We start from the raw sequence: 25,137 nt of genomic DNA, 5'->3' as shown, positions 1-25,137 counted from the left end.
CTAGCCTGGTCTAGCCACCCTTTCAGAAATGAGCACCTTCCCAACTGTCCCCAGTCTCAAGCAAAGGCACGAATTCAGGCAGATGTTTAGTGCTCCTTGACTTTGGTCACTTTTAACCGTAGTAAGAGTATAATATATAGTTTCCTCCACTGAAGAATGTAAAAGTGTTAAATAAGCTTATTGTTAAGCATGCATTCTTTCCTCTTGGGATAGGCCTAATTGTGTCACCCTAAATTGATATGACAAAAATCTACCTCGTGACTATATCTAGAGGTGAGTGAGTCTTAGGGAGGACCCTGAAATGATAAGGGAACGCTGTCATTTGTGGGCACAGCTCCATCCAAACCTTGACCTTGTACTTATGACTTCCAGGGGAGATTGAGGGAAACTAGTGCTCCCAGTTTGGTGAGTGTCACAGTGTGGGGCGTGGCGGTGCAGGCAATGAGGCATCTCGCCCAGTAAGCACACACAGGCCACCTTCAACAGCAGTAGAGGTCTGTGGACACCTTTATAATGCATCCCAGTAGCTCAGGTAAACATTCTGGGACCTTCCAGCTTCTTCCACACAGCACTATTACAGCAAACATCCTGGATTCAAGATCCTGTGTGTTGCTAATGTAATTTTAATTTTCCTCCTATTTTTTTAGTGCTTGGGATGATCCAGGACCTCGCACTTGGTAGCAAGCATTTTACAGCCTTGATTTATATAGAATAGATTGTAGATTCTTCAGTGATTTAGGGTCAAACCATATGGGTTACACACATTTTTACTTCCATCTGTGTCCCTGGGTAACCTCCTCAAAGCCTCAGCATTTTGTAATCCAACAGGCAGTGTAGGAAAGAATCTGCCTTATTTTACTTTTGCCCATTATGGAAAAAAAATCCCACTCGTCCTCTCTTTTGGTGACGTGTTAAGAGCAAGAAATGTCCTTTCACCCCTGTTTTAATTTCCCTTCCCAGTCTGGCAGCGAGCAGTCTCTTTTGTTTGGAGATCCTGCACTGCTTGCTTATTTGTAGCTTCTCCCACTTTCCCGTCAGATTGTGGTTTATACTTTATGGCTTTAAAGCATCTATAGGGACGGTACCTCTGTGACCCACGACACACTGCTAATATGCTTCTTGGGCTGTGATACATACACTCATAGCTGGGCTGCTCTGCCACAGGCTCCTCCCTTTTCACAGTGCATTTGGGGCCTGCCTTTGTCATGCAAATGCTTCTGAGTTTTGTACCCATGGTCCCCTGCTTCTCTTCTGTGTTTTCCCGAAGTGTCTGTGTTGAACATATTTTTTAACACAGTGAACCATGAGTCTCAAGTCCAGTGCTCTCTTCCTAGTAAACAGCAAGCCTCTGGGTCAGCGCCATTTCCTACGTAAGCCTTGCTCCCTAACTGCCCTGGAAAGCTATGTGTCTGACACTTTAAAAACAAAATAGTTAGGCAGGTGGCAGTGGTAGTGGTGGTGGTAGTGGTGGTGATGGTGGTGGTGGTGGTGGTGGTGGCGGCAGCAGCAGCACACACCTTTAATTCCAGCACTTAGGAGGCAGAAACAAGTGGGTCTCTGTGAGTTCAAGGCCAGCCTGACTGGTCTACAGTGTGAGTGAGTTCTAAGACAGCCAGGGTTACACAGAAAAACCTTGAAAAACAAAAAACCAACCAACCAAATTATTGACTTTCTATGTGTGAATGTTTTGCTTGCATGTACGTCTGTGTACATAGTACCCAGGAGTCCTGAAGAGGATTCCCTAGGACGGGAGTGACAAATGCTTGCCATGTGGATGCTGGGAACCAAACCAAGATCCTCTGGAAGAGCAGCCGGTGCTCTTGACTATTGAGCCATCTCTCCAGCCCAGTGTCTGTCACCTTTAAAAGACAAGTTTCTAGGAGAGCGGGGAAATTGCGCATTTCTTCCTATGTTGTGCGTATTTTTGTATTTGTCATTCTGGTTATTTTCAAACTGCAGTTCTTCTCTGTCCTGAAGCTTCAGCTTGTTATTGTTGAGGTGTCTCGTGGAGCCCAAGGTGGCCTCAAATCTTGAATTCCTGACCCCCCTGCTTCCACCTCAGGAGTGCTAGATTAGGGCTGTGAGCCACTGTGCTCTGTTTATGTGCTGCTGGAGACTGAACACAGGCCTCCCCATGTGCTGGGTGAGCACTGCACAGCTGAGCCAGGCCTCCTGAAGCGAGAAGTGTTCTTAACTGCTGAGCTGTCTGTCCGCCCCACTAAGCCGATTTGTAGGTGCACTCTTGTACTCTCTGTACCACCGTAGTTTTTCATAGTGCACCCCTAGTTCTGTCAGACAGATCACTGAAGGAAGAAATCGCTAACATGGCTCCGTTACTTCTTTATCACTGCAGAAGGTCCTTTAGGACTAGCTACTTCCACTGCGTTGTGAAGCCTGGGATTTAGTGCTCAGTTTTTATTTTACGCATATGGGTCTTTTACCTGCTTGTATGTCTATACACCATGTGTGTCCCTGGTGCCCCAAGAGAGACGAGAAGAGGGTGTCAGGTCCCCTGGAGCTGGATTTACAGAGGTTGTGAACTGCCCTGTGCAAGTCCTCTGTAAGAGCAGCCAGTGCTCTCAACCTCTGACCTACCTCTCTAGCTCTGTCATGAAGTCTAGGAAAGCAACAGAAAGTCAGGGGAAAGATAGGAACCACTCACCAGCCCACCGGGCAGCTGTTAGTCCGTGCTGTGAGAGCTGAGCTGGTGATGTCCAGCGTAGAGAGAGAGCTGCCTGGGAGACGGTAGCTGCCATTCCATGGGCGAGGTGCGGTGGAGTGGTCTGGTGGGTGTCCTGTTGTCCCTGAGAAAGATTCTGCCGTACAGTGGGACCTGCTGGTCAGAGGGTAGGTCTGAGAAGGCCCTTAGGGCAACCAGCATCCTTTGCACATCCACCCACATGCTAGTTTACTGGGATCAGACCAGTAGCCTGAACTTAAAAACTGGTAACAATGTATATAATACAGTGGAGACCCAACGTGTTCATTAACCAAAGACTCCAGTTAAGAAACAAAACCGACATTACTGCTTGCGCATATAGAAAGACTGGATGCTCTGCTGCCCTGGGGAGGGGGAGAAGACAGATGATTCAATACTCCTGAACAGATAAAAATAATAACGATCAGCAGGCACAAAGCAGTGAGAGAGAATGAACGATTACCGTAGCTTAGCACAGAATTAGGGATAACTAGCCAAATGTTGGCGATGCGTGCCCCTCATTTATAAATACAAACAAAAGCTGTGATTGAGCCCTGCATGTGTGAATGGCTGCCCTGCTGAGGCTCAGCATGGCTGACCTAAACCTTCTCTTCCAGCCGCCCCCCCCCCCCCCCCCCCCGAGAAGAAACCTTTTCCCTGTCGCTGTCTGGTAGGGTATGGAGGAGGTGTGTGGGGCTGTGCACAGCCGGCTGGCTGTCCTTCAGGGCTGCACAGCAAAGGAGAATGACATAAGCAGTTTAGACCTGAGGATGGCACAGTGGCTCTCCTAAGGACTCAAAAGGAAGGAAAGCCTAGCATCTTCCAGCCCAGCATCTCACAGCCCAGCATCTCAGTCCAGCATCTCACAGTTCAGCATCTTCCACCCCAGCGTCTCATGGTCCAGCATCTCCCAGCCTCTGGAGCTGTTTCCCTACTCAACAGGGTCTTTACCCAGGAAATGTAACAACTTAGCCCATCCCTGGGCTCACATAGCTGTGGCATCATGTGTCCACATGTCTCCCCTTTTGCTATAAAGGCACCAATCACATTGGTTCAGAGCCCACCTTAACACAGGACCTCAGCTTAACCATGCCTGTGAGACTGAGTATGAACATCAGGACCTGAGTATATGCTTTGTGGACACAACTCTACCACCAGACAGAAAAAACTGGGCACCCCAGACACTACACTGGTTCCATGGGACCGAGTGAGCTCATCTCCCATTGGACCTCCTTGTAAGATATTCTTGGGCGGGAGGGAGGTGGGTGGGGATGAATCCAACCCCATCACTGTGGTTAAGTAGCTCTGGGGCAAGCACTGTCTTCTGAGGGCAGGGGATGGGGTTTCCCACCACCCCTACTGGCCAGCAGCATACCCTTACCCTCACTCCGGATGATGTCCCTATGGGAACGGACCTTAACATTGACCTTGATGGCTCCTCATGAAATGCCACTCCCTTCCCTACCATTCCTGACCTGTCTGGAAGTGTTGCTGCATGTCGTGTGTCCTTTATCGCTGACCTTTGAGTCTGTGTCTGGTACATTATTGTCTCCTGCCATTTGGCGGGAATACTTCCTCAAGCCTGCCATTAGACATTGCACTAAAGTCTAAATACATAATGCATCTAACCTTGGATTTGGTAATTCTGTCACACTCAAAACAAGCTGTCAAAACCGTCTGGCATGACTTATCCTTAATAAATCCCTAGTCCTGTTAATTGCTCCTTATCCACTGAGTAAGAATCGCGTGGATCCGCAAATGGGGTGAAGAATGGAGGATAATGGGGAAACATTTAAAGGATTCCCGTTTCTCCCGAGGGACAAAAGGAGCTGTGTGGTCCAATGGGCACTTCCACACCCTGGCATATGAGCAGCTAAAACAGATGTGCCCTGACTTTGAGTCTGCCTGTTTGCAGGAATCGAGGGTACAGATTATTTAGGAAGAAGAATGAGTCCAGCAAGCTGTTCTAAAGCTGTGGCCATAGGACAGGCGCCTAGAGATGGCTGGGACTGGCTTGCTGTGTGAACGGGCAAGGGAGGGTGCAGGGCAGTACAGATGCTCAGAGGGAGCACTCCACAGAGGTGCCTGGTGCCCTCTGCCAAATCTAAAGAGGAGCTCTGCTCTGTGGCCTTGATGCTCAGGGAGAGCCCTTGGCATCTGGTTGGCCTGGCTTCAGTGTGTAGACTAGAAACCTGTTCCCAGAGCCTGGTCCCCTCTGTGAAGAAAATAAGTGAATGATTAGGATGGAGACCTTCAGAGGCACCTGGTCCTACTTCTCCCATCTGCCCCCAGGACAGTCAGGGGACCTTGGCAGCGGGAGCCGAGTGGACTAAGACCACTGAGGGTCTTGAGGGCCTGCCCAATGGAGTGGTAACCAATAGGGCATCATCATACCCAAAGCTCCACATGTGCTTCTGGTTTCATGGCCCATATCACATGTAGTGTGCAAAGGTCTATGCCCGTGGCCTCATGGGAAAGATTCCATAGGTCATGCCTAGTAAGCAACTTGTTGCTTTCAGGTGTGTGTGTGTGTGTGTGTGTGTGTGTGTGTGTGTGTGTACACGCACCTTCCAGGAGGGCAGTTCTATGTGGTTTCGAGAGGAGAGAGAAGAGTGCAGTGGAAAGAGAGGGTGGCATCACACAGGGGCCACGGCTGTGGTATGCCTGGTGCAGGACCATTCTGAGGAGGAGCACAGTGTCAGAGCAGTGTGTGTGGAGTATTACCTGTAATGACTAAGGGTGTCACCGGCTCCAAGATGCACCCCACCGCTCCTTTTAGTTTCAGTACGGAAGTGAACAGAGCTGCACTTACATGGACTGGAGAGCTTGTCTAGCATAGGTGAGGCCCTGGGTTTAGTCCCCAGTTCCACAAAAAAAGAACCTTTAGATGCTGACATGTAAGTTTCGAATCCTCTCCCACTCTAAAAGTACCCTCTTCCATAGCACAATGTAACCTTTTCTACTCTTCATGAATACAAAGAACTGCTTTTGGCAGGCAGTAGTGGTACACGCCTTTAATCCCAGCCAGAGGCAGGCAAATCTCTGCGTTCAAGGCCAGCATGGTCTACAGAGTGAGTTCCAGGACAGCCAGGACTACACAGAGAAACCAGGTCTCAAACAACAACAACAACAACAACAACAACCACAACAACAACAACAACAACAACAAAAACCAAACCAAAACAAAACAAAACAAAAAAAAAAACAGAAAAAAGTCTGCTCTTAGTTCAGGACTGTCCATAGGCAGTCTGTGGCCAAGACCTCCCAGCAGAGACGGCCACCCTCAAGGCCACGTGCTGTGCACGTGACTTCATTCCCAGGCCGGGGTTCCAGGGATAGGCCCACTGTCATGACTCCTGTCTGACCCCATGCCTATCCTGCTCACAGTAGGAACTTCAGGCCCATTAAATGGTTCTCTAACCAAACTATGTCTCCCCCGTCAGTCTTTGGTCCCTGGCACAGTACGAAGCTTCCCAAGAGGAATATTAGGAGAACCAGGTTTTGTCAGTAGGATGTGCCACTGTCTTTGTCTCCACCATCCCTAGCATAGCTCCTGACAGAGATTCATCCAGTGCACTTGACCTTTACAATCGTCATGATTCCACCTGCAACCAAGAGTTCTCTCACACAGAGTAAGTTACCTGGAGTCTGAGCTGGCAAGGAGATTACATTTGTCAAAATGCAGTGCTAAGAAATAAGACTATCTTCGGTTTCTACTGCTGTGATAAAACACATGCCCAAAAGCAATGCCGGCAGAAAAGGCTTTATTTCAGCCTACAGTTACACATCACAGTTCATCACTGAGAGAGCTCAGGACAGGAACCCTGGGCAGGAACTGAAGCAGAAACCATAGAGGAATGTTGCTTACTGGCTTGTTGCTCCTGGCTTCTTTTCTCCTTCCACACTGTGGGTCTGGAGGATTGAACTCAGGTCCTTAGGCTTGGTGACAAGCACCTTTCCCCCACTGAGCCATCTCCCAAGCCAATGAGCTATGAATCTTACAGAGTGCTCTGCTAAGACGTGTGCAGACTGTGGGATGACAGGAGCATCTGGCTCACTGCTCCTGTGTGGGATGCAGGGTGGAGCCTTGGAAGGAACAGTTTGGTTCCTCAGGATGCTAATGTTTTCAGAGGCTCTTTCCCTTCATGTCTGAGTTCCATTGCTGCAGCAAACACTAATGTTTTATTAAATTCTTGGGTGGCAAACATACTGACTATGTGATATGCAATTATTAATGCCCCCAAAAGAGATAAACAACATGGGCTGGAGAGATGGCGCAGGGGTTAAGAGCACTGACTGCTCTTCCAGAGGTCCTGAGTTCAATTCCCAGCAACCACATGGTGGCTTACAACCATCTATAATGAGATCAGGTGCCCTCTTCTGGCCTGCAGGCATACACCGAGGCAGAACACTGTATATGTAATAAATAAATAAGTCTTTTTTTTTTTTTTTTTTTTTTTTTTGGTTTTTTTGAGGCAGGGTTTTTCTGTGTACCCTTGACTGTCCTGGACTCACTTTGTAGCCCAGGCTGGCCTTGAATTCACAGCAATCCGCCTGCCTCTGCCTCCCGAGTGCTGGGATTACAAGCGTGTGCCACCACGCTTGGTTTTAAATAAGTCTTTCTAAAAGAGAGAGAAAGATAAACAACAATGGCAAATGTTATTTAATGGGGACAGGATGGATTTACCGATACAGTGGCCTTTTGTTGGAGACACTGACATAGATTGGTTTGTGCCCTGTTGATTTTCTCTTGTTTTGTTTTTAAGACAGAGTCTCATGATGTAGCCTTTGCTGACCTGGGACTGACGATGTAGACCAAGTTGGCCTTGAATTCGTAGAGACTTGGCTTCCTCTGTCTCCTGAGGTCAAAGATGTGTGCCAGCTGACTCCTTCTGCTTCACACTCATCCTATCCAAACCAGAGGAGGTGATTCCTAGAATCATAAGAGAGCCGAAAGAACACAAACAACCTATGCCCCAGATCCCACATGCTAACACCACCCTTTTCTCTCTGGAATTGAACCTGTGTGGTCGTGACCTGGGATTTCTTTCTTTTTTTCTTTCTTTCTTTTCTTTTCTTTCTTTCTTTTTTTTTTTTTTTAAGATTTATTTATTATGTGTACAGTATTCTGCCTGCATGTACACTGGCACGCCAGAAGATGGCACCAGATCTCATTCTAGATGGCTGTGAGCCACCATGTCATTGCTAGGAATTGAACTCAGGACCTTTGGAGGAGCAATTGGGGCTCTTAACCTCTGAGCCATCTCTCCAGCCCTGACCTGGTATTTCTGAAACTAATTTCTAAGCTGGGAAGAAACTTGACAGCCTAATGTTAAACCTCAGACTCATGTCTCCACTGAAGTCTGGAAAGACCAACTCTACTGAGAAGTCTTTCCCAAGGACAGTAGGAAGAGGCACGGTCACGTGGGCTTCTCAGCCCAGGGCAGCACATCCTCTGAGCTGCTGAAGAAACCCAGACTCTTGCAGGAGGAAAGAGTGGAGTGAAGACAGATCCAATGGTGTTGAAGAATGGCCAGCTCTGTAGCGACACAAACCATGCCACACACAATAGTTGCTGGAGTCGGCCTAAGACCCCTCTCCTTCCTCTGTTTTTTGTTTTCATAAGTGAATGATCTCCAGTGTGTTTGTTTTTGCCCTTTTGAGGGTGGAATTCAGGCCCTGGCTCATCCAAGCAAGTGCTCTTCCACCAGCTACACCCAAGTTCTAAACATTTTTAATTGATTATTATTGTTGTATATACGTGTACCTGTATGTGGTGTGTGTGTGCGTGTTTGTGTGTGTGTGTGAGTGAGGGCACATGTGTGCCATAGTGTACAGCTTTCAAGAGTCACTTTTCTCTCTTTACCATGAGACTGAGATGCTTTCAGGTCTGCATTGCAAGTACTTTGACCTCTGAGCCATCTTGCCACCCTAAGCTCTTTGTTCTTGGCTTTGGCCTCCTCCCTGTTGCTATGGTAGCTCACCTGAGTAGAACAGCATGAAACAGTAGGGCTTCTGGCATGCCATAAGGGCTGTTCTGGATGATTTGAGTCTAAAAACTGAGGCATCTTTTCTTCATGTGTCCTAAAGACAAGGCTTGGAGTCAGGACCTCTTGGTCCTGGTGCTAAATGGCCCTCCCTTCAGGCTCTGCTGGCTTGCTCTTTCCAAATACGGCACATAAAAAATTTTTTTTCAAGTCACATCGGGGGCTGAAGAGATGGCTCAGTAGTTAAAAGCATTGTTAGCCATGTTGTTACACGATGTTGGGTGGGCAGCCCCAGTTCCAGAGCATCCATGCCCCACTTTTGTCTTCCGTGGGTACCCATGTACTTGATTGGTGATCTCACAGACTGATGTGGCTAAGATCCTGAAGGAAAGCTGGGGAGCTGGTCCCAGAACACACTTGGGGACCCAGTGACTTCTACCCATCCCAGAAGCTCTCGTGCCCAGAGATGCCGGAGACGGAGAAGACACCCCCAGTGAGAACTTTGGGGCACAGCAGGTGTCTGTGTGCTGTCTAGAGCTCACCCAGGTCTATGCTTGTTAACATGCGGACAATGAAGTCCTCTCCCTCTCACAGAGGCAGCCCCACTCTCCTGAAATTTGTGTCCTTAAAATGTGTAAATTCTAAGACAGTCAAATATTTTATCAAATACACAGAATGGTGTTACTATGGCCCCGTAGACCAAAGAGGATGCTGGGAGACCAAGGGTCACTGGCAGCCTTACACACAGTTGGATAGGTATAGTCTGACTGGACACTTGTATTTAGTGCCAAACCCAAGGCTCCTTCCCCACCAGACTACACTGGGGATTCCAGTGAGTGGAGCTTCATTGCAGATGGCACCTTCCTTAGGACTATAGCCAGCAAAGCAAGAGCTGGGCCTTCAGAATCTCTGTGTGTAGCAAGGTCCCCATAACCAAGCGCCATAGATCATACCCTAATCAATTTTCATGAGGCCGAAGTCAGAGTTGAGGGTGCCATGGGGTTAGCACCTCTGTAGTCTCTCTGGCTTATGGATGCTAGCTTCTCTCCGTGTCATCCCTTTGTGTATTCATGTCCAAATCTCCTCTTTATTTTATCTTTTGAGACAGGGTCTCACTATGTAGCCTCGGGTGGCCTGGAGCTCACTATATAGACCAGGCTGGCTTCCAACTCATAAACAACTGCCTGCTTCTGCCAGCCGAGTGTTTGTGATTAAAGGAGTGAGCCACCACACCTAGCTCTGATCTCCTTGTCTTGTAAAAAAAGATGCCTGCACCGTGGAAAAGGGTCACCCCCAAATATATTCCCTCTTCAAAAAGCCTATTTCTAGATGTGCTCTCAGGTCCTGGGGGCATGAATTTGGGAGAGCACCAGTCGGCCCATTCAGCGCATGTGCCACCCTGCCCTTTCATGTGGGCATGACAAGAAACAGATGCTGCTGGAGTTGGTTGCGTACCAGAATGCCAGGACACTGGGCCGGATCCAGAAAGCAAGGGGCCACAGCAGCTTAGGAGTGCTGCCAGGATAGAGGAAACTGCCAGGCCATCCTCCTGGGGGAGGCTCTCCTGAGGCAGGCAACACTAGCCACACTGTGGGCTGAGCATGGCTGAGGTTTAGGTCACAGGTAATTCTAGAATTGCCCCCCTAAGGTCTGGTATAGGTGTAAATTTTATTTTCCTTATTTTTTTTTAATAATAAAAATGGAAGTGTTACTCTTTGTATTGAAAAGTGTTTTTAAGGAAAGCTGTCTTAGCCAGGTACAGTGCATACAACTGTAATGGAAACACTTAGGAGGCTAGTGCAGCCAGGCTACACAGACACAGTCTTTAAAAATAAAGATAGATAGATAGATAGAGTGGCCTGAATGCTCAGAAGCTGTGCTGTCCCCAGGTCCCTTGCACAGGGAAGTGAGTGGCACAGCAACACACCAATGAGGGGTATAAAGACCCTGTGCCAACCCTTTAGGGTGTCCTCAGGCTCAGCTGGGGCCAGGAGATGATAGCCACTCAGTCACAGAACACAGGCCTGAACTGGGGGCTTGAGACCAGGATGGGGGTGTGGAGGCCAGGTGATTAGGGACTCTCTCTCCTGAGAGAGTCCAGTAATCTCATGAGGGTCCAAAAGACAGTAGGCATTTCTGCTTGTGGTTGTTGCTAGCCCCACCCAGAAGCCAGCCACGCAGCGCCTTCACCTTTGTTGTCAGCTAAGAGGCCAGCTGGTGCTCTCTGTATAATCTCTCTGTCTGTCTGTCTCTCTGCCTCTCTGTCTCTCTGTCTCCTCTCTCTCTCTCTCTCTCTCTCTCTCTCTCTCTTTCTCTGTGTGTGTGTGTGCACATAAATATGCGAGAATGTGTTGGATGTATGTGAGCACATGTATATGGGTGTGTAGCATGTCTACATGTGTATGTGAGAGCATGCCTATGGAGTGGACATACATGTGTCCATGTGCTTGCCCTCTGTGGACATGACACACCTTAACTCATCACTCAAGTCCCAGACCTTCTTTCCCTTAGACAGACTTCCCAATCTTTCCCAGGCTATCTCATCACTCCCTCGACATGTGCCTATGGCGTGCAAAAGACAAAACCGAGCAAGGCCACGGTCGCCTCCCCGCTGTGCCTCTGCCCACTTTCTGCACTGGGCCATCTTTGGCAGAGCTGGCTCCTCAGACAGTTGGGCAGCCGCAGCAGTCTCTGACAGCCACACCATAGACATGGCCACACACCACCATCTGATGTCCACTGGGAGCATTGTCTAGTTAAAAATGTCTATTTCAATGTTAATTCAGAATCACAAACTTTTTAGGGAAATCTGTATTTGGGGTGGGAGGGATGGCTCAGCAATCAAGAGCACTGGCTGCTCTTTCAGAGGATTAGGTTCATTTTCCAGGATCCACATAACAGCTTGTGATTTTGCCCTCTGCAGGCACACATGTGGTACATAGACACGCATACACACATATACATAAAATAAAACAATAACATTTTTAAAAGTTTATATTTGAGAAATGCATTGGTCTATAGTGCAGATAAGGCTCAGTAATTATTTGGTGAATGAATAAACAAATTCTTTTCTAATTTTGATTTAAAATTTGACCTTTTGAGACAAAGGACTATAGCTCAGGCTGCCCACAAATTTACCTGTGTAGCTCAGGCTAGTCGTCAGCTTTGCTCAGCCTTAAGTAAACGGTCTTGTCTTCTGCTGGTCTGCAACTGGGCACTCCAGCTCTTCCCTATCAGGGACGTCTGAAGCAGCAGAATTCCCAGCCCTGGCCAATCACGTGGTGAGACTGCCTGGGCCTTTGCTAACAAGACTTCACAGAGGTTAGGAAGTGGCCCTGTTCTCATATGGGTAGCTGTGTGCTTCATTGTACCTGAATGTTCAAAACTTAATGGGTTTTAAAAAATGGCAGAGTATTTTTTTTAATGAGAACCTGATAGCAGTGCCAATTTAATATTTAATAATGAGAAAAAGATACATATTTTTAGCCCGGCGGTGGTGGTCCACGCCTTTAATCCTAGCATTTAAGAGGCAGAGGCAGGTGAATTGCTGTGAGTTCGAGGCCAGCCTGGTCTAAAAAGCGAGTCCTGGACAGTCAAGGCTACACAGAGAAACTCTGTCTCGAAAAAACAAAAAAAACAAAAAAACAAAAAAAAGAGAGAGGGAGAGATACATTTTTTTTTAACTTAGGAAATCAAGTTGAGTTAGATGACCCCACCCCCATTCAGCGATCAATAATGCTGGCCCACAGTATGATTCCTTTTTATTCTCTTCTGTCAACCTCCAGAATAAAAAAATATGATTGGAAACTTGTGTGTGAGTGTGTGTGTGTGTGTGTGTGTGTTCCCCTAAATAACAGGGTTCTCATTTGGCTACTATTTTTTAACTCCTTGAGAGCACATGTTACTGGTAAATGCCCTCGTATTCTAATGGTAAGGAGAGGAAAACACTTGAAAAACCAGCTTTCAGATCAGAATGGTTTGTTCCATCATTCAGATGGTAAGAAATGGTTTTTTGAAGAGAAGGCTACTGTAGCAACTGCCAGGCCTGTAGCCCACAGACCTACCTGTGCTAACAGGAACTTTGTGGAATCTTGAAATACCAGTGATGAGAATTCTATGATGTTCCAACTGCCTTTTAAACACAGGCTACCAGAAAAAAAAGTCTCTCTTATTAGTTGGTTCAGAAGTGACAGTTCTTTTTCCTGATATGCATAACACTGGAAATCCATCAACTTTTATTATTTCTCATCAAAATGAATTCCTTTAGATTTGCAATCATATTGTCTAATAAAGCCAAACATTTGATGCAATTTGCATATTATATGAAGGAGTATCATACAACAAACTCATAGCAGTCAATTAACATAAAAGCTAATTATGTTTCATCATCCTACAAGAGTTTCTGAATCCAAGCCTAAGGTGAAGAGCTGTAACTTTTAAAATCTAAATAATGGCTTTTAACCAATATCAATGGTTATTCCTTTCTTTACAGATGGAAAATGAGCAGTAAAGCTGGATCCAATATTTGCAATTTTTATATTTTTGGTTGTGAGCCTAACCTTTAACAGCTGAGCCATCTCTCTAGCCCCAACATTTGCAATTTTAAGTGCTACATTAACCAACCCTCATGAAAGGAAAATCTTTGCAACAATATGAAATTATCAACCACTAAGCAGGTTAAGTGCCACCTTCGTGTCTGAAGGAAAACTAGAAAACTACAAAACAGCCATGAAGATGAATGAAGTTTATTGGCAACTGTCAGGCTGTGATGGAAAAGAGGGATGCATCACAACTAGCCACCCCACGTCCATTGTGCTGTGACATAATTGTATTCCTGCCTGGTTGTGATAGCTATCAAGCAAGAAATTTGCTACAAGATTAACAGAGACACAGTAATGAAAAACATGGAGCATGCTGTAATTGGCTGTTATTAAAGTGTAGTCATAGTGGTCTGTAACGAACTCTCTAGTTGCAGGCTCCTGGACAAATCCAAACCAGAATTTCTGGCTACTTTCCTTCTGTTTCAAAATTGTGGTCTGGGTACCTCTCACCTTAGGAAAAGCCTAAGGTGGTGGTGGTGGTAAACCAGTGCACATCCCGGATGTGATTCAGAGGTGTAGGGGGGGGGCTTCAAAGTTGGGAGGTGTCTTTATGCCAGGATATTGAGGAAAAGATCCCAGATCACTTTCACATTCCTACCATGCTAGAGGAGTCCCTATAAAACAGCAAGAAAACTGTTGAAGAAGCCTGAGCCGCTGACACAGCGGTAGTGACAGCGGCCCTTTCCATTCATATTTTAATGAGGCCAGTATCTCTGAGACAGTCCTTGCAAGGCAGAGGCGAGATTCCCGGAAGATCACAAAGGGAGTCACATTATTGACAAGTCCCATTCAAAACCTTCACTGTGTATAAAGAAAGACTTGGTTCTTATTCCACTTGTCTCAGTACTTACTGCACTCCTAGAATCCGAACAATTTGGGGGGGGGGGCGGTCAGTTATTCTATGAACATTCTTTAATATACCAAAGGTGATTCAGCTAAGTCCAATCATAACAATGTAGATTTTAGTACACGTGTGAAGATCTGTGATGAGAAACATCTTTTAAAAATATTTTTCCAATATCTGGTGCTTGGGGATTTTAAGGTCAAAAATTGGAGACTTCTGTAAAATGACCTCATCACCATCGCGTTGGGAGGGCTCCCCTTCCTTTTCGGGAGACGTTTATAGTATCTTGTAAGCCTTCAGCCAGCCAGTGCACCTGGTTTTAAAGACTCCTGCAAAAGGCTAGCTAGCTAATGCTATTCAAAAGCTGTCAATCTTCAGACTTAAAATTCACACACACACACACACACACACACACACACACACACACAACCTATTTGTGCACACTGCTCTATATCCAAAGGTGTGAGGTTATACTTTTTAAAACAACTCACGTTTCAGTCCCACTGATGGTTTTTAAGTGGAGGATTGTTTTCAAAAAGTGCAACCCAGGGGGAAAAAAAATTAAAGTAAAAGATTTCTAAAGTGTCTTTTAAAGTAGAGGGCTTTCATGATTCTGCCCCAAACTTACAAGACTCAGCAATCTTCTACACACAGCTCAGAGTATTAGGTCAATTTGAAAAGGGAAGAAAAACAGAACAGTCTAGGGAGACAACTAGAAAAGCTTAGCGTGTGAGGACGTTCTTGGCCTGGAAACAGGACTGGGCTTCCCAGGCCCCTCTCCCCCACCCAAGGCCCTCCTCCACCCCCACGCATAGAGTCTGCCTTTCTGATGGAAGAGGGAAGGAGAGATTTCATTCCTAGTTGCTATTAGATGTTTTGTTTTAATGAAAGAGCCCACTCTGCTGTGACTTAAAATCCAGCTTGTGGACAACTAGAAGCTGGCATTTATATGTTATCAGTTAAAGAAAGATGCTCAACACAGGGACACCCCTGAAAGCGCCAGCCGTTGTTGTGTAAAAGGCCAGTTTTGAGTCACTAACGTAAAAATTCGCCTTTGCTATCGGGTGCCTTTCGCAGTGACCCCTCCAAGTTTTCCGGGGTGTCCATCAGCTATCCGATTTTCAGTTGTGTCAGTAAACCTGTAAAGTTTTCTTTCTTTCTTTCTTGTGTTCTCTCTCTCTCTCTCTCTCTCTCTCTCTCTCTCTCTCTCTCTCTCTCAGCTTTTAAAGCTTGAAAAGCATAAACAAAATGTCTTTTGTATTTGATGGTGCCCTTGTGGAGTCTTCGGTGTTTTTTTTTCCACTGTAGATATATATATATATATTTTAATTTGGTGAGTTTGGAAAAAAGAACTTAACACCTGCTGTGGACTGTTCTCATACTAGTTCGTAGACGTATTTACTTAATTGCTCTAGCGAAGCCAGGGCCTTGAGAGTTCCCAGTGGCTTGAGGTTCACCTGGGCCACAGCAGGTGCGAGGTGTGACCGGGCGCGGTCCTTGCGCTGGGTTCATGCGCTCTGCATAAAGTGAGTGCCTAGGATCACTTTCTGGTGGACGCTGGGGGAGGCGGCGATCTGGGGGTGTTCCTCGTGGGCCCCGCCGCCCGCGCTTTCATGTTAATTGCGGATCGGCTTTGCGGCCAGATGGCGGGGAAGCGCCGGGACCCTTTGTGCGCCCTGAGCGCGCCAGTGAATGTCGCGCAGTCGTTGGCACCGGAAGGGTTCACACTGCGTGTGAAAGGGGACAAAGAGGGCTGGATATATCAACACTGCAGAAACCGAGTTCATTTGTCATGCAGCCCTTTCAGCGCAGTTGTCATGCAAACTTCCTTCTTTGATCAGCAGAGGGTGGAAAGAGAGAAAGCGCGCAAAGTCCCGGGCCCGGCCGGGCGCCCTTGGCGGCTCCACGCCCCTTCCGGAAGGAGCCGCGGGGACCAGGCCTCCTGCACCTTGACCCGTCTAGACGCCGCACGAGGTTTTGTCTCGGTTTCCAAGGGCGCAGGGTGCTCTTTGACCCGGGCCCGGGGCGGAGGTGGTGGCACGGAGCCCACCGCGCCCCGGCAGGTCCGGAGGGAGAGGGGCGCCCGGGACGCGCGCCAGCTGTTCCCAGAGCAAACCAGAGCCAGTGAGGGCGCCCCGGACCCCGCTGCCCACGACCACCTCGGCGTGGATCTCTCATAGCCTCCGCAAGATGTCCGGAAGGCGGGGGGTGGGGGGGTGGCAGGGCGACGCAGACTGGGCAGAATTGACGCGCTCTCAACGCCCCCCTCTCCTCCCATTTTCTGTGCTTCAGCCTCTACTCAATAACTTTTAAAATGACATCTCCAAGTGCAGTTTCTAGATTTGTCCGTTTCTTACTGTCCACTGTCAAGCATGTTATTTTCTCGCTAGAACTTAAGCTTGCTTTAAGCTGCATAAAGAGCGCTGCAGCTGCTTCCACTGGGAAGCCGTCCTTCCCCGCACTCGCTGGACCCTCGTGGGGGGTGGGCAAGTGTCCTGGCTGGTTCTGTTCTTCTTGTAGGTTCCCCTGGCCCAGTCCGAGGCGTTTCTCATCGACCTTTTGGATAAAGTGTGTGTGCGAATGAACGATTACCAGCTGGAGGACGACCCAGTGACCAAGCAGAAGTATTTCAGGAGATACGCTCCGAGAAAGGGAGACAAAATATACAAAGAATATAAAAAGTTCTTCTTTTATTCCGATGCCTACAAACCTTTGAAATTCGCGGTAAGCCCCCTTCTAAGAGCCTGTTGGGGTCTCTTTTTTCTGCCTGGGGCTACTCTTGATGAGCCAGTGAGCAACCTGGCACATTCACATGCCCTGGTGTCCTGTGCTGTCCCACTGAACACTTAGTGCCTCGATTGGCATCTCAGGGATGGCAGCACGCTTCAGTGATCAGTGGGGAGGCTGAAGGGTGTTTTATGGAAGGTGCCCAGTGCCCCCTGTCCTGGTGATGTGGACACCATTTGTACGTTGCTTAGCAGGGCATTCTGCTGGTGTGGGGTAACAAGAGCTCAGGTTGGGTCTCGGATTTTCCCCTAAGGTAGCCGGGGTTGTGGTGTCCGGAGTGAAGTCGGACGGGAGGCCACAGAGTCGTTTTCAAGTAATTATTATAGCAAAATGTTGGAGCAGTCGCCCCAAATCCTCTCTCCCAACCCAACAGGAGAGTGTTTTCCTGGGGTTAGTTCAAGTTTTGTAGCTGAGACTAGGCTACACCAAGTCTTGGGGTCAAGGGCTAAAGCTGATTTTACAGAAAAGTTGGCCTCTGGCTTAGTAGGGTGTGCCTGCAAAACTACACTGCAGTGCACTTCCCCTAACGCTGTTGAATCAGACAGTGATGGGCAGGCCTGCTTACAAAATGTATTAAGTTCACATAGTGGCCGAAATGTCAGGCGTGCTGCAGCCCCAACATGGGGCTGAAGCTGACATTTGGAGATTTCATTTTAATTAAAAAGTGAGGGCAATGATTCAGAGCTAAAACCCCATGGAACCTGGGTGGTGTCGTGAACGTGTTTGTCTTTCACAGGTTTTAAATAAACACATTATAGTGGAATTTAAATATTTTAAAATGCCATTTTAAAATCTTAGAGTCTTGCTTAATGAACTCAGAGTTGGTTTACCAGTCTCTGTGGATGGCCATCAGTAAGTAACCCCACAGTTCCAAAAATTAAAAAAAAAAAAAAAAAAAGGTCGCCTGGTAGTTCTTGATGGGAGAGACTCACTCCAGACAGAATTTAACTCTTTCAGATCTTGTGGCAAGTTTGTGCTTTCTCCTGCCTGAAGTGTCAGCTTGCTTTATTTTTATTTATTTTTGTTTGCTTTGTTTGCAAACTCGAGATTTGAGCTAGATTTCTCAAGGGTCTTCAGAGAAACTTCCCTAGTGACCTGCAAGGCCCTCACAGTACTCAGCAGCCCCCTAGCCTGACAGGAAGCTATCGCTACAAGGGCTGAGGAGCCTCCATCTCTTCAAAGATTCAAACCACAGAGTGAATTATTATGTTAAATTGGAAGGGAACTGGTTTAAGCATTTCCAGGAGAAGTGGTCCTTAAAATGCTGGAGGAAATGGGAAAGGGGAGCTCTCAGTGACCTCCTGCCTGCTGCACTCCAGACTTGGAGAAACAACCACAGCCAGACATTTTCTTTTCTCCTCCTCCTCCTCCTCCTCCTCCTCCTCCTCCTCCTCCTCATCCTCGTCGTCCTCCTCCTCTGGGGTCTTGCAACAGAGTAATCATTTAGTTAAGTCTCAGAAAAATGCTACCATTAGCATTCAGGGAGGAGGGTTTCTCTTGTGCAATGATGTACCAAGCCAAAGACGGCAAGGAGAATGGACGTCCTTGCTTACATGCTTCCCTGTGTTGAACTACTAAAATGTCGATAAGTCTGCAGCTAATAAGGGGCTTCCCTCGCCAACGTGGCTCTGCTCACACGTGTTGCTATTGTGTTTCTGCAGTGCGAGGCCATCATTGAAAAGTATGAGGATGAGATATTCGCACTTATCGCCCAGGAGGCACACCATCTAGCTGACATGCTGTGCGGTGAAAAATCAGGTACTGTGTCTGATGTAACACATGCTCGCAGCCTCGCTCACCCGCTCTCCCTCAGCCTTGCACAGCTCATCTGCAGTGGCGCCTGGCTGCCTCCTGGCTCCAACACAGGCTTCTGGGGCGACACGATGTGCCAGAGAGCAGAGCTCCAGAAGCCTAGGCTACAGCCTTCCCTGCTAACTTTCCTTCTCTGGGTTTTTCCTCCCCCTCAAAGAATTCAGATTTGACTGTAGTTGTTATGAAACCCACTGCTTTTCAGAGTTGGATGACCCCTAAGCCATTGGCTTCAATTTTTAAAGCCACAGATTTTTCTATCCTGGCCCAGGAAGGGGTGTCCTTTTTATAGCTTAAGTATTTGTCCTAACAACAGAAGGTGAGATTTTTATTTTTGAAAGAAAACGCATTAAAGTTTTTCTTGTTTAAGTTGGGGTTATTTTTTCCAGGTTCTTTCTCCTGAGTATCTATATCTCAATTTTTTCTGTCCAGTTTTAAGCTGTTTAACTAATACTCGCTTTACACATTTAGACACGTATGTGCCCACTTAGAAGCTAGGAGAAAAAGTGAGCAGAGTGGTATCTACTGTAGGCCAAGGCGAAGCCTGGGACCGCTGGCTAGTCCCTCCTCAATCTGCTTGAGCGTACCTCTGACACATGTTTATACAGAGATAAGAGCGAGGTGAGTCAGCTGAGCAGGGTTTCTCATATGTCCTTAGGAAGAAAATGAGAAAGTTTATACGAAGACACTGGTTTAGTCCCAGTGTAGTGCTCTGTAAGCCATGCAGAAGCTTGAGGTTGAATTCAGCAGAGTTTATATGTACACGCCACCGCTATATATCACATATGGTACCAAAGCCCTTAAAGGAATATTCCTGGGTGCTTGTAACTAAGTGTTGATGTTGTTGAAAGTTTCTAGATAAGAGGGCCACATACCCACCAACAAGAAAGTTCAGAGTTTCTCACTCTGAGTAGACAATGAGCTTGCTTTATATTTAAAATTCCATCCCAGTGGGAGCTTGTAAAAAAAATCAATAAAATGATAGAGAATTCTTTGGTAGCCTGAGATGGTTTTATATAGATATATAATTACAGAATTGTGACATTCACACACGTCCATAGCCATACTTCCCCAAAACAGGCTTTTTAAGGCATTTCAGCTTGGCTAGGATAGGTGTCCATTAGATATTCAGACACATATGATAGGCAGGGTCTGAAATCTGCCCGCTAGTTTTCCTTGTAAACATCTGAACCAGCCATCATCACTTGTGATGAACACCAGAAAGGCATTCCGGAAGAGACCTGAGGGGACGTTAGCCACTGTCTGTGGGAGTCACCGCCTCTGGATTAGATTCTGGGGCAGGACTGCTCCCAGGCTCAGTGATATGACTCAGTTGCATTAGTGGTAGCACCCTCTCTTCATTTTCTATGTAGACATAGCTGGAAATAAAAATGAAAATATGAGCCTGGAGAATAAGCCTAAGAAATGTGCAGAGCTGCTAATGTGCACAAGGACACTGGATGACCCTGCATTCGATTGCTTTTCAACTCTTCCTACCAGCAGCTGGGTTATGCAGAGTCAAAGGCAGCTGCTCTGCCATGGCCGCATGGTGCATAGCGCGCTCTCAGGCTGTGCTCCTTCACGAAGCTTGTGAGGGATACCGCAGCTTATATCTAATCAAACACTGGGGCAAATCAGTGTTTAACAGAGACCAAGCTCCCTTAGCCCTGCCGTTGAAGCAGGCTAGCACCGCGAAAGCAAGGTAGAACGCTTTTTCAGACTGATACAAATTATTGCCAGAAAAAGTTAAAATAACACCCGATGATAAAAATGCCAAGCTGCCAGCCAAATCTCTAGTTCGAGAAGTGTCTATTCTCTAAATAACTATTTGTCTCCCTAAAAGCAATAGGTGTTTCCCCATTCTCAAGATAGTATCTTATATGTAATGTATATTTATGAAGTAGTTATTGGTTAATGTACAATTACCTGACATCTGGTGCACGCATGTATACATGTGTGTATGTGCTTGCGCGTGCGCGCGCGCACAAACACACACACACAAACATGTGTACACAGCTAACCTGGGCCGCATGTCTCAAGAAAAACAAATAAATTCTAGTGAATGGAAGAGTAGCAACGTAGTGCTGTGATTTAACACATGGCATGGCTTCAGACACCCATGACATGAACGGGGACTCTTCTACTTCACAGAAAAAAATCCTGATGCCTTGAGTGCCATCTACAACACAGTACAGTGGTCTTTCTACCAGAGCAGGGTGCCAGCTGTATTTCAGAGATTCAGTGTGCCTTAGGGTAGACGACAGCTTTGCTGAAGCCTTATCTCAGCAATGTAAACCATGTTACAGGACTGTGTCCTGTATGTGTCTGGGGGAAGGAGGGTGGGCGGGGGAGTACATCACATGTAAGCTGCCATCTTGAGATCTGGGGAAGTGATTGTCCTTGCTCACAGGGAGATAAATAATTACTTAGAAAATAGATGTTTCTAGAACTAGAGGTTTTCTGGAAGCATACTTTCCTTATCTAACATCCACACTGCGTAGATGAGTTTTGCTCTTTTTTTTTTTTTTCCCTGCTTTGTCTAGATTGTGTCCTTTCTTTGTAGCAGAGCTGATGAGGACACAGCCTGACTCTCCAACATGTCAAGGCTCAGCTGTGCATCCTCACATACAGGCATAAGTGGGGCACAATAGAGAAGATGCTATGTTTTGGGGTATCATCTGATGGGTAGGGGTGTTGCCTGGATCTGTGGGTGCCACTGTGGTGTTCTGCTCTGGATAGAAGGACAACCACTGAGCTCATGGCGGAAGGCAGGGGAGCTGGGCTTATTTCTCACATGTCTTTTATTTTCATAGACAAAAGAAAAATGGGGGGAGGCGTCAGTACACAAGGTTTTCCCAATTGCATCTTCTGTGGGTTCTCCTGCATCTCTACAGAGTCACTTTGATATCTTGAAATCGAGGCGAGTAAAACCATGATATAATATAGAATGTGACTCAAAGTACACATGTGTCCATACAGGGCAGAGGGCACACGCTGTGGGCTGTGAGTGAGTGGCTACACTGGTGCCCTGGAGTAGTAAGGGTCTAAGTGGAAACATAAATAAAGATATTTTATGTTGATCACTCTGTGCTAATATCCAATCAATCACAACACTTAGAAACATCTTAACAGAACTCACGGTGTAAGATAGCAAGTGTCTAGAGATGGCTACTCAGCATTTGAGTAAATAAAAATCTTCAATTTTGTCTGACTTCTCAACCCAAGAGCAGAGACTTAAATTCTAACACATTAAAATTCCTTACTCTCATAGGCCAGCACATTCCAAATACATTATGTAGTTAGAATAGTCCATGGTCTTCCTAAATAGGACTGCTATTTTTGCTTTCAAAAGGCAAAGCAATGAAAATAAAAATGGCTATTGCCTCCCGAGTTCCAGGCCAGCATCCTCATCCCTTCCCGCCCTGAGACACCTTGCTTGGATCTCCCTCCAATGCTCCCAATCCTACGGAGGGACCTCAAATGATGCTTGGTCCAAAAAGACTAAAAGGTGAGATGAGAACAGTAGGGTTGGCCAGCTTTGTTCTGGAAGCTTGGCTCGGGACCCAGGGCAGGATATCCCTTCCTACTTTTCTGTGTATTTAAAAAAAATTTTTTTCACAACAAAATCTTTAACATAGCTGCCACTAGCCTGGGTCTTCTGTGGAGAGAAAACATCTCAGTGCCCTGGGATTTACTTGTTAGTGACATTCTTGCTCTTTTTCCAGATCTCTGTGGCACTCCTATCAACCATCCTGAACCCTAGGAGTGAGAAGAGTGGATTCACAGCCCGAAAGGTCACTGTGTGCCTCCACATCGTGTGACCCCCCATGATAAGGAAGTTCATCTCCGGTCTGCTGTACATGTCTCATGCGTGATATTGGTTTAAAAATCTCTTGTTTGGCATCGTGACAAACCCCAAGTCTTCTTTTAGGTGAAGAGCAGTTTATATAACTGAACACCCCTTGGCATGTTTGGGTGGAAGCTGGGTTGGCAATAGAGCATTAACTTTGACGGTGGGAAAAGGGTGAAACCATTTCTCTAAGTCAGTAGGGATTTATGAGTGGGTAGAGGGTTTCATAACCAAATGTGTCTGACACATCTGTACACGGCTTGCAGTTTGGAAAGAACTCAGTTTGACTTCTCAGCTATTCTATTGGCTCCAGTTCAAAGCATTCAGTTGCAGCTAATGCCATGGGTTGGTTATTCTGGAAGGTTCTGTGTGGTGCTTGCAAAGCCACCCCTCTAAATCAGGAATGGGACTTACAGATCTGGAAACAGATTTCAAAACTTTATCCCTAGGATTCAATAGGATAGATAGAAGGGACCTGGGTGCTTCTCCCGGTGAATGGCCACCTCACCGGGCTGCTAACCACACTCTGAGTTATCGCACCACGGGTCTCAAATGATACAGCGCTGAACACATTTTCTGTCTTGCTTGAATCTCTCTTGGTTTGTTTTCCCCTCACTGATCATAGTATGTAGATTTCCTTGTAGGCTGATTTGTCACTCTTCCACAGGACTTTTATTTATGTATTTATTTTTGGATGTGGAGGGAAATTTACCTTTTTCCACACTTACTGTAACAAAACATGATAACAGCCACTCCTGGGTGCTCTCATTGTCTCTGCTAAATTTGCATTTAGTGGAATTGAACTTTAATTATTCAGCGTGTGCGGGTATAGGTTACACCTGTTTAATTAAAGAAATTTTCATCATTGTCAGTGAAACCTGTGTCAGAAGAGCTAAAACGGTTGTTTATAAAACCATCCAGAAATGATACTATTTAAGTTATTCACTGGGCTCCTCAGGCAGAATAATCCTTATATTTGCAAACATTTATCAAAATAAAGGGGAGAGATTTCTATTTTTTCCTTCCCCTTAGTCTTAAGTCCTAATGTCATTGTTTATGTGGGAATCTGAGAAAGCGTGTGCTTGCTCAGTGTGTCTGTGGCTGGCTGTGCTATAGGTCCTCTGTAACCCTTAGGAAGAAGAGATGCCAGGACAGGAAGTGCTGCTTCCCAGCATGGAAGAAAAAGCATAGTCTGAGCTACAGCGGAAGATGTCACAAAAACGGAAGGGGGACCCTTGCCCCTCATCTCATTTCTGTGACCTGTAAGATTAACTTAGCCTTTGAGACAGGAAGTCTTCTTAGTGTGCTCTTACTTGGCCTTTCTCAGTAAATGCACACTATGGTGCATTTCTTAAAATTTGCCTTTATGGGAATAAGGCTGTGACACTAAGAGAGCCTCCCTTTGCCAGGCTGCTTTTCACCTGCTAGGGCCTTCATGCAGATGCATAGTCAGACACTTGCGTTTCCAGGTTTTCTTGGATTTTTCACCAAATAGGGCCTTAGATCTTACAATGGTTTTGATGTCTCATGACTTACATATTTTTGTAATTCTTTTCCATATCAACCTTGTTGAGGTCGTATGAATGCCTGTAGCTCACTGAGTTGCTGACTAAACCTTGGTTTGATTGAGAATTACCCAGAGCCCCAGGTTTCTCTGCCTGCTTCCTGTGAAGTGCCTGCTTTGCTGGGATGTAGTAGTCGGAGAGAGAAGCTGTGCTGGCTGGCCACTCTTTCTGCCTTTAAGATGACACCAAGTACAAGACAAGATGAGAAGCCAGGGAGGACCACTTACCGCTAAAAGCAAAAGAAAACACTCAGGCTGCAGGATGAAAATTTTTTTTAGAGTTAATAAAAATCAACCTAGATGGAGGCCAAAAACAAATAATAATGATAATATTAAAATTCCTGGGAAGACAGGGTGGGTGATAAAAGGCAGGAAGAAGAGACAAGGCCCCGTGAGATGTGTTAGGGTTTCCATGGAATCCTCGCCTGAGCCTGTATCCTCACAACCCACAAACCAAACTGGCCAAGACAAGATGCTTATCATTGTTTTGCAGGTTTCTGTTTGCTAAGAGCAAGCCAAGACTGCTGAACCCATTTCACTAGGAGCACAGAGTAGAACTGAGCCAGAGTCCCAACAGGAAACATCAACACTTACTTAGACAAGCCCTACGGCATAGCCAAAGCCAAAGGAGTTTCTCGGCTTACACTGTGTTTATTCTTATGTGCATAGCTCAATGTAACAACAACAACAAAAAAGTTTAAACTGTGTATCACTCTTAAAATTCAGATTGTGGTAGAATATTGTGGAAAAGCCAATCTTGTGCATGCTTTTGTGGTCTGCTCTTAAACTTGATACAAACTTGTGAGCTAATCATAACTAGAAATGTTAAAGACCAACCAGTAACCTGTGGCACTGTTTGGTACCTAGATACAGTGAAGAACATTAAATTATTGCAATAAAAATATACTTGTAGGAGACCAGTGAGTTTTTGTTAAGACTTCCTGCCTGCAATGTGATTCTCGTTATACATTTATTTGCTTTTAGAGCAACGTAACTA

General features: G+C 46.3%; 1 protein-coding gene across 1 annotated transcript in view; it reads left to right on the top strand.

Annotated features, from left to right (window-relative positions):
• Window positions 1–23,103, top strand: part of Cnpy1 (canopy FGF signaling regulator 1) — a 53,721-nt gene extending 30,618 nt beyond the window's left edge. Inside the window, exons 3-5 of the mRNA XM_051152215.1 lie at window positions 16,651–16,854; window positions 18,579–18,675; window positions 22,452–23,103. Coding sequence (XP_051008172.1) covers window positions 16,651–16,854; window positions 18,579–18,675; window positions 22,452–22,489 — 339 coding nt within the window. The 3' untranslated portion in view covers window positions 22,490–23,103. The remainder of the gene's footprint in view (window positions 1–16,650; window positions 16,855–18,578; window positions 18,676–22,451) is intronic.
• The last annotated feature ends 2,034 nt before the right edge of the window (window positions 23,104–25,137 follow it).

The sequence above is a fragment of the Acomys russatus genome, chromosome 10 (genome assembly GCF_903995435.1).
Source record: "Acomys russatus chromosome 10, mAcoRus1.1, whole genome shotgun sequence".
NCBI lineage: Eukaryota > Metazoa > Chordata > Mammalia > Rodentia > Muridae > Acomys > Acomys russatus.
The sequence above is the reverse complement of the archived record's forward strand: the minus strand, read 5'-3'. Positions and strand labels throughout refer to the sequence as shown.